Source organism: Neofelis nebulosa, chromosome 15 (assembly GCF_028018385.1).
Source record: "Neofelis nebulosa isolate mNeoNeb1 chromosome 15, mNeoNeb1.pri, whole genome shotgun sequence".
Lineage (NCBI taxonomy): Eukaryota > Metazoa > Chordata > Mammalia > Carnivora > Felidae > Neofelis > Neofelis nebulosa.
The window spans coordinates 1,627,733-1,637,153 of NC_080796.1; the positions used below are offsets into that span (position 1 = coordinate 1,627,733).

General features: G+C 38.1%; 1 protein-coding gene across 1 annotated transcript in view; it reads right to left on the bottom strand.

Moving 5' to 3' along the window:
* LOC131496445 (ankyrin repeat domain-containing protein 26-like) overlaps window positions 1–9,367 on the bottom strand; it is a 33,551-nt gene extending 24,184 nt beyond the window's left edge. Inside the window, exons 1-3 of the mRNA XM_058701995.1 lie at window positions 9,216–9,367; window positions 5,259–5,329; window positions 4,835–4,928 (exon numbers count right to left, since the gene is read on the bottom strand). Of these exons, the coding sequence (XP_058557978.1) occupies window positions 4,835–4,928; window positions 5,259–5,329; window positions 9,216–9,308 (258 nt within the window). The 5' untranslated portion in view covers window positions 9,309–9,367. The remainder of the gene's footprint in view (window positions 1–4,834; window positions 4,929–5,258; window positions 5,330–9,215) is intronic.
* Window positions 9,368–9,421: the final 54 nt, after the last annotated feature.

Sequence of the window (9,421 nt, forward strand, 5' to 3'; positions counted from 1 at the left end):
AGATTCTCACAATATTTTTATTTAAATCTCACTACAAACATCATTACTTTATGAATTCAATCAACTTCATCTATATAGAAGAATTACATCACTAGTAGCAAGAAGAAACAATATCAACCAAATATTTTGATCAGTGAAATTTTCCATATGATCCAAAACATTCTTATGTACTACTACTAGTGACATAAGGATTCCTTTTCAGGACAATCATTAAGAGATCGACTTACCAAACTTGCCTTTAGCAAGTTGCTCTGAAGATCTTGAATTTGGGCCGCTTGATGTTTGATGGTTTCTTCTTGCCTGGCATTTTTAACCTTTAGCCTAAAATGCAGATCTTAAGATAATTATTCTCACACATAATTTTAAAACTGTATCGTGTAATTTCTGAACAAGTGAGGGTATTACAGAAATTCTTAAAATTGTATCAAGAGGATGATTTGGCAATTGTGCCAATTTTCTCGTTGTGTTTTGTGGTAATGGTGCAAAATTGAGAGATAAGATGCCAAAATTTTGCATTTCAAAATAGCTCAAAGCTGGAATTCGTATCCAGCTTAACAATGATATACTCGCATAACTAATACATTTCTCATAGTACACTCCTTATCTGCTTTATAAATAAACAAGTTATTTTCTGTGAGGTTTAAATTATACTTTAGCATATGATCTTTAATCTTCTCAGCGTATCTTACGGCCTCTGCATGTCGTTCCTGTGCTTCTTGTAACTAAAATAAAGAAAAAAATAATACTTTCAAATACTGTCAATCTAGTTGAACACCATCACCTGTTTCTGTAACTAAATGGTTTTTTTTTTGTTGTTGTTATTTTGTACTTGAAAGAGAGACAGAGAGGGAGAGAGCACACACAAGTGGGAAGGGAGTCAGAGGGAGAGACAGAGAAAAAGGGAAGCAGGCTGCAAGCTCAGGGCAAAGCCTGATGTGGGGCTCGGTCTCATGACCAGTCTCATGATGTGGGGTTTGGGATCATGAGCTGAGTGGAAATTAAGAGTCAGGACGCTCAACCAACTAAGCCGCCTAAGCACCCCTGTAACTAAAATCTTATTGGACCCAGCCACACTCTCCTCTACATGCTGAATGATGGCTACTTTTAGGGCATAACAAAAGAGTTCAGCTTCTACAACAGAGACTATGGCCTACAAAGCCGAAAACATTTCAATACTGGTACAGAACAGTTTACCAATCTTACTCTCCTACAAAAACATAACATTGTTAATGTTTTTAAATTATATATGATCAGATAAAAACACAAATGTATCTACTGGTCAAATGGAGGAAATATAGGAAATTACCTTATGGTAAACATTTCTGTTTTCATATTTCAAGCACCATATCAACTATGATTTTCAATATTCACATAGGTGAATGACATTGCTGTTCTCGTGATTATCAAACTGAACATGCTGTTTTCAGTGACAACGAGATATTTCATGGAAGAGTCTGACAAGCAGTATCCTAGTAGGAGCCAGAAATCCTGGGTCTGAATTCCCAATTCTGCTGGTTATGAGCTGTATGACCTTAAGCACACTACCTAAAACTTCCGTGTCTCAGTCTCTAAATCTGTAAAATGAAAGTAATAACAGCACCTACTGGGGTACCTGAGTGGCTCAGTCGGTTCAGCGTGTTGCTCTTGATTTCTGCTCAGGACATGACCTCAGAGTCACGTGATTGAGCCCCACATCCAGCTCTGCGTGGATAGCGAGGAGCCTGCTTGGCATTCTCTCTCTCTCTCTCTCTCTCTCTCTCTCCCTCTCTCTCTCTCTCCCTACCTGCTCTTCCCACAATCTCTCTCTGTCTCTCTCTCTGTCTCTCAAAATAAAGAATCTTATAAAAGTGATCTGAAAAATAAATAATAATAGGATCTACCTCACTGGGATCTTGGGAATATAAAATTAGGAAATAATATGTGAACAACTTAGAAGAGTACGTGGCACATAGCTCTAAGTGTATGCCTTTAGCATGATTACTGTTGCTGTATTTTGTGTTCCAATACAATGAGATAGTTAAGGCAGGTGGCATGCCAATACAAGTGGTCCCCTAGACAAATTATACTGAAGTCATTCTTCATACCACCGCAAGTGGCAGCAAATGGGGAGCATGAGGCCCAGAATCTCTCCTCAGTACTTCACACAACTTTCACCAATGCCACTAGCAAACAGTACTTTTTTTCCCCACTTATAATACTTTTAACTAACTCCCTCTCTATACTACTCAGTGGACAATACTCACGGACTACGGTACAAATAGCACCTCTTACATTGAGTAATAGATGCTTTACATGACCATCAGAGGCAAGGGAAAGCCACTGACATGGAAATAATGGAGTCTTGCTAAACCAAAGTTCCTCAATCATTTCATGCCCACACTGTTTACATTAGGCTGCTTTAGCAGGTACTCTGATGAGGAGATTAAGGTTTTGTAACAACATATCAGAAAAGCTGGCCCCAGAGCTTTGCAGTTGGTAAAGTGCTACACATCTGTAAATCACAGCACCAGCTGCATAAGGAAGAAAGATTTCAATTTCTCCTTTTCTATTAACCATTTGCTTAACTTTTGAAGCTTTGTCCATCTATCACGCTGCTTCTCCCCTTGCAGTGGACTCGAATATTCCTTAATGTATCGTCTCATCCACAGATTCAAGCTTTCTTCACTTATTTCCTTCTTTTACACTAAAATCTAACTTTCACTCCTGTCATTCCACTAAGACATTTTGAAGGTCATCATGAACACCTTATTTTTTTTTAAATTTTATTAAGGTCTCTATCCTGCTTACTTCACTTTTCAGCAGCAGGTGAGAAAAATGACCATGCCATCCCTCTGCTCTTTTAACCACACCTTATTTCTGAAGTACGGCAACCCCTGACATTAAGTCCTTGCCCCTTGCTATCTGTGTTTTGAATTGCTCTTAAGGCTTCAAAACCAGATTCTCTAATTCACATTTCCAGCTTTGGCCCCTTTACCTAGGCCATGTGTACTTTTTGCTCTTCCATCTAGGTGCTCATAGACAACATCCTCAACCGCGCACTCAAAAAATCATAACTTGACATGGAGTACCTTTGTAGACAGCTAATCGTGTACATTTTATTTGGACTCTTTTCGGTGTTACTTTGAGTGTGTTTTTCTTATTGAGTCTTAGGGAGCACCCTTACCCTTAGGATGCTGACCAGCATACTTTGTCTCGCTTTTTTTTATAACACGACATTTATCACAAAGGCGGGATGATCACTGGTTTGCCTTTGTTTCCTTTTGAGTAATTTCTTCATCCATAGAGATTTCAACTTACAGAAGTCTTCTGAAGTTCTTTTCAGACCCATACTTGACTATATTGTTAGGAATGTTAAGTTGGCTAGAGCTACCTCTTCTTCCCAATCCAGATTCTTCACCTCAAAATTGTGTGCATCAAATATCTTCACCCAGGTAGCCCCTGGTTTGGGGATTCAGGAGATAAGGACTTTCTAGAGAAGTCAGAGCTATGGACTGAGTTGGCTGAAAGCTATCTTTTTGTTTCACAGGGAACACTTTAAAGTGGCAGATAATTTCATGCCATAACCCTAATTCATTTCTATAGGGATCTACAGAAAATCCCTCGTTATTCTTTAATAAGCTTCATCAGTTTCGGATATCCTTACAGATTATAGTTTTTGAGACCTTAATGATTTCTTTAGGACACAGCAGGACAATGCCTAGCACTCTCATTCATAGAAGACTGATCAACCCAGTATCATGTTACTCGCATGAAAAGTTCCCTAATACAATGTGACTCATTAATAAGACGTCTAGAAAAGGAGTAATTCTCAATGTCTCTTCAGCCACAAAAAGGACCAGTCAACAGAATGTTCTAGTTCCCCTGACGGGTATAGCTGCCTAATGAAACTTGCATGTATATTATATAGCTTTTGTGACTGACAGAAACAAGTTGGTCAGTGTATGTACCTCATTGCTCCCACTTACGATTTACAATGAGCATCCTCCAAACGAGGGTGAGAGTGGGATGACATTAACTGTTCTTCTTGGAAAACAGTTGTGGTTTCACTACATATCAATTAATGAGAATCCTGAATGGCACATTAGTCTTTTCTGAGATTGAATTGTGAAATCTCTGAAAGTCTGATTAACTCACGTGAATGGAAAAAAAAAATGAGTCTGAACTTGTAATGGTAGGAGCACTATGTTACTAGGTAAGACCCTGACAGAGCAGCCATTTCTCCTTTTTCAATGGCATTTCTTTTCCTTTACAAAATCCAACAAGGAGAAAAGTCCATTCCTTTGAGAAGGACGTTTGCATAATGATCTGCCAGTCATTGTTAATGAAGAGAATAAATTGCAAACTTGTAATTACAAATTACAACAAATCATCATTAAAATAACCGTTCTCAAACTCTCACTGAAGGGATGAGATTACAAGAGAATGTCAGAATTCAAATTCAAATGATCACTCAAAGATTGGGGACGTTTGAAACACGCTGAAAAATAGTAGCAGGGACTCTCACACATCTGTATGCCAACGTTCACAGCAGCATTATTAACAGTAGCCAAAGGTGGACTAAAACAAATGCTCAATGTGGTATATATAAAATGTTGCTTTTTTTAGATTCTCACAATGTTTTTTATGAAAATCTCACTATAAACATCATTACTTTATGAGTTCAATCAACTTCATCTATATAGAAGAATTACATCACTAGTAGCAAGTAGGAACAATATCAACCAAACCTTTGCAGCAGTGAGATTTTCCATGGGATCCAAAACATTCTTATGTACTACTACTAGTGAAATACTGATTCCTTTTCAGTAGGATAGACATTAAGAGATCGACTTACCAAACTTGTCTTTATCACGTTGCTCTCAAGATATTGAATTTGGGCCGCTTGATGTTTGATGGTTGCTTCTTGTGTGGCATTTTTAACCTGTAGCCTAAAATGCAGATCTTAAGATAATTATTCTCACACATAAATTTAAAACAACATCACATACTTTCTGAACAAATGAGGGTATTACAGAAATCCTTAAAATTTTGTCAAGAGGAAGATTTCGGAATTGTGCCATTTTTCTCATCGTGTTTTGTGGATAAGGTGCAAAATTGAGAGATAATATGCCACAATTCTGCATTTAAAAATAGCTCAAAGCTGGAATTTGTATCCAGCTTAACAATGATATACTGGCATAACTAATACATTTCCCATACTACACTGTTTATCTGCTTTATAAATAAACAAGTTATTTTCTGTGAGGCTTAAATTATACTTTTGCACATGATCTTTCTTCTCCGCAGCATATCTTACGGCCTCTCCATGTCGTTCCTGTTCTTCTTGCAACTAAAATAGAGAAAAAATAATTTTAACCACTGAAAATCTAGTAGAACACCATCATCTCTTTCTTTAATTTTTTTTGACTTGAGAGAGAGAGCATGCAGAAGTGGGGAAGAGAGACAGAGGGAGAGACAGAGAAAATGGTAAGCAGGCTGCTAGCTCAGGGCAAAGCCTGATGTGGGGCTCGGTCTCATGACCAGTCTCATGATGTGGGATTTGGGATCATGACCTGAGTGGAAATTAAGAGTCAGGACCTCAGCCAACTAACCCGCCCAAGTGCCGCTTGTAAGTAAAATATTTTTGGAGCCAGCCACCCTCTCCTCTACATGCTGATTGATGGCTACTTTGAGGTCATAACAAAAGAGTTCAGCTTCTACAACAGAGACTATGGCCTACAAAGATGAAATGTTTCAATACTCTTACAGAATAGTTTACCAACCTTACTCTCCTACAAAAACATAACGTTGTTAATGTTTTTAGATTATATATGATCACATAAATGTACAAATGTATCTATTGGTCAAATGGAGGAAATATAGGAATTTACCTTATGGTAAACATTTCTATTTTCATATTCCAAGCACCACATCAACTATGATTTTACATATTCACATAGGTGAATTACGTTCCTATTCTCGTGATTGTGAAACTGAACACACTGTTTTCAGTGACAAGATATTTCATGGAAGAATTTGAGAAGCAATATCCTAGTAGGGGCCAGAATGCCTGGGTCTGATTCCCCAGTTCTGCTCATTATGAGCTGTATGACCTTGAGCACACTACCTAAAACTTCCATGTCTCAATCTCTGCATCTGTAAAATGAAGGTAATAATAGCACCTACTGGGGCACCTGAATGGCTCAGTCGGTTCAGTGTCTGGCTCTTGATTTCAGCTCAGGACATGATCACAGGGTCATGTGATTGAGCCCCACATCGAGCTGTGCATGGACAGTGAGGAGCCTGCTTGGGATTCTCTCTCTCTCCCTTTCTCTCTCTCCCTACATGCCCTTCCCCAAAATCTCTCTGTCTCTCTGTCTCTTTGTCTCTCTCAAAACAAAGGACTTTAAAAAAGTGATCTCAAAATAAATAATAGTATCTACCCCACTGGGATGTTGGGAAGATTACATTAGGAAATAATAGATGAACAACTTAGAAGGGTACGTGGCACATGGTCAGCTCTAAGTGTCTGCATGTAGCATGATTATTGTTGCTGTAGTTTGTGTTCCAATACAATGTGATAGTTTAGGCAGGTGGCCTGCCAAAACAAGTTTTCCCCTATACAAATTATACTGAGGTTATTCTTCATTCCACCGCAAGTGGTAGCAAATGGGGAGCATGAGGCCCAGAATCTCTCCTCAGTACTTCAAAAAACTTTGCCAATGCCACTAGCCAACAGTACTTTTTTCCACTTATAATCATTTTAACTTACTTCCTCTCTATACCACTGAGTGGAGAATGCTCACAGACTACGGTACAAATAGCACATCCTTGACTGAGTAGTAGATCCTTTACATGACCATCAGAGGCAAGGGAAAGCCAATGACATGGAAACAAACGAGTCTTGAGAAACTAAAGTTCCTCCATCATTTCATGTCCATACTGTTTACGTTAGGCTGCTTTAGCATGTACTCTGATGAAGAGATTAAGGGTTTGTGGTAAAAGCATATCAGAAAAGCTGTCCCCAGATATTTGCATTGGTAAAGTGATACAAATCTGTAAATCACAGTTCTGGCTGTGTAAGAAAGAAAGACAAATTTAGCATGCTTTTTCATAGTGAGAGGGGAAAAAAAACCTAAACATTTGATTGAACATTTCTCCTCTATTTGATTAAGTGCTTTCATTAATAGTTTTACTTCTATAAGTGTGTGTGTGTGTGTGTGTGTGTGTGTGTGTGTATAGAGATATACACACATTTTTTAACGTTTATTTTTTGATACAGAGCACGAGTCTGAGTGGCTCAGAACGTGAGGGACACAACGGATCCAATGCAGGCTCTGCTGACAGCAGAAAGCCCGATGCAGGGCTCCATCTCAAGAACATGGAGATCATGACCTGAGCCAAAGGCAGACTCTGATAGGACTGGAGCCAGCCAGCACCCCTCAATTTAGTATTTCATTTCTTAGCATACATTTAGAATAAAAGCTTTGTTATACCAATGTTTCCAAGAAGAATTTATTGATACGGCATAAAGTACTTAATTTTATCGGAAAAACTGTTAGGTTAAAATATTTTCAATTTATACAAGGATAAGTACCACACGTATCAAATATTACTATCCCTTAAATTTATACTTAGGAAGACGGAATTACCTGTCATGAAAAAATAAAAATAATGTCAAATAAAGGACTAAATTGTTCTGCACAGGCTAGATGACAAGTGTCAAGAGAGTTAAAGCTAATGGGAGTTAGAACAGTCAGAGAAAGTTCATTGGAAAGGAGACTGTGAGCCAAGTCTGAATAACATAGGTTTACTCAAGGGGAACAGAAACTAAAAAGACAGTAAGGACAGCATGAGTAATGGCTGAGAGATGGTGAAATCAACCCAATTAACTCAGAGGATAAAATCTGATGGCAGAGACATTAAAAACGGATGTCCACACAAGAACTACATAAATGTTCATAAGCAGCAGTATTAATAGGCAAGAAGTGGACACAACCCAAAGGTCCATCAACTGATGAATGAACAAGGGCCTTAACCCACAATGGAGTACTGTTGACAATAAAAAGAAATGAAGCACTGATATAAGCTGTAATCAACACAGATGAACCCAGAAAACATTAAGTAAAGGTAGCTAGTCCCAAAGGACCACACGTTGTGTGACTCCATTTATATGAAATATTCACAAGAGGCAACGCCATTGAGAGACCAAGTAGTAGACTGGTGGTTGCCTGAGGCTGGGGGCAACGGGGAAGGGTTTCCTTTCAGGGTGAGGAAAACATTCTACTTGATGGCAGTGATGGTTGCACGAGTGTACACAGAGACAGTGAACTGTGCGTGGCAAATGGGTGATTTTTATGGTATGTGTATTGTACCTCAAAATAGCTTTAAAAAAACCCAATGGCAGGACACAGAGAATGTTCTTAATTCTCGCTTTTGGGTGTCCATACTACACATGATCTGAATATTTCCGTGCTTTGACAATATGTCTAAAAGGCAAAGAAAATGAAGGAAATGCCGAAGTTCAAGTGGTTTGTTAAGTGATCTTTCTGTACATGTCATCCTGAAATCAATATGCATTCTTCTCAAAAGTGAAGATGAGAACTAAGACAATTATCTGAAACATTCCATTAAACATTATCTTCTGATTTGATCCAGCTTGCCTCATCGTAATAGAGATATCATTAAAAAACATTGTTTAGTAGGGGACAAAAGTCTCTTAGGACACCTGGGTGGCTACGTCAGTTAAGTGTCCAATTCTTGCTTTCAGCTCAGGTCATGATCTCATGGTTCATGAGACTGAGCCTCACACTGGCTCTACACTGACAGCATGGAGCCTGCTTGGGATTCTCTCTCTCTCCTCTCTCTGCCCCTCCCCTGTTAACACACACGCACACACTCTCTCTCACTCTTTTTCTCTCAAAATAAATAAATAAAATGTAAAAAAAAATTTAAATTAAAGAAAGAACGAAAAAAGTCTCTCAATTTCTGTGAGGAAGGATACAAAAGCCTCAACTTTCCTAAAAGTATTATAAGAAAATAATGTATAACACAAATAGGAGAAGGAAAGGCAGAAGTTTACAAAATAAATGCATTGTAAAGATACTAAAATCATAATAAATTAATTATAATGAAAATACCAAAGAAAGCGGTCCATGGAAATTGGTATCCTAAAACACTTTATATTATTTAACCAGCTATAAGTTAGCTGTTGACAGGTTACATTTACTACATACCTGACTTCTGATTTGAGCTAATTTCTTCTTGAGATCCCGTGTTTCATCTTCCAGACAAAGATATGATGCAACCTCTGGGGAAGCCTCTGACATAGACTGTTTCTTCAGAGTATCAGCCAGTTCTTGTTGAAGTTGTCTTGCAACTACCTAATAAGACATTTCTGTTACTGATTTTCTAAATCATCTTATCATTAAATTATGTTAAT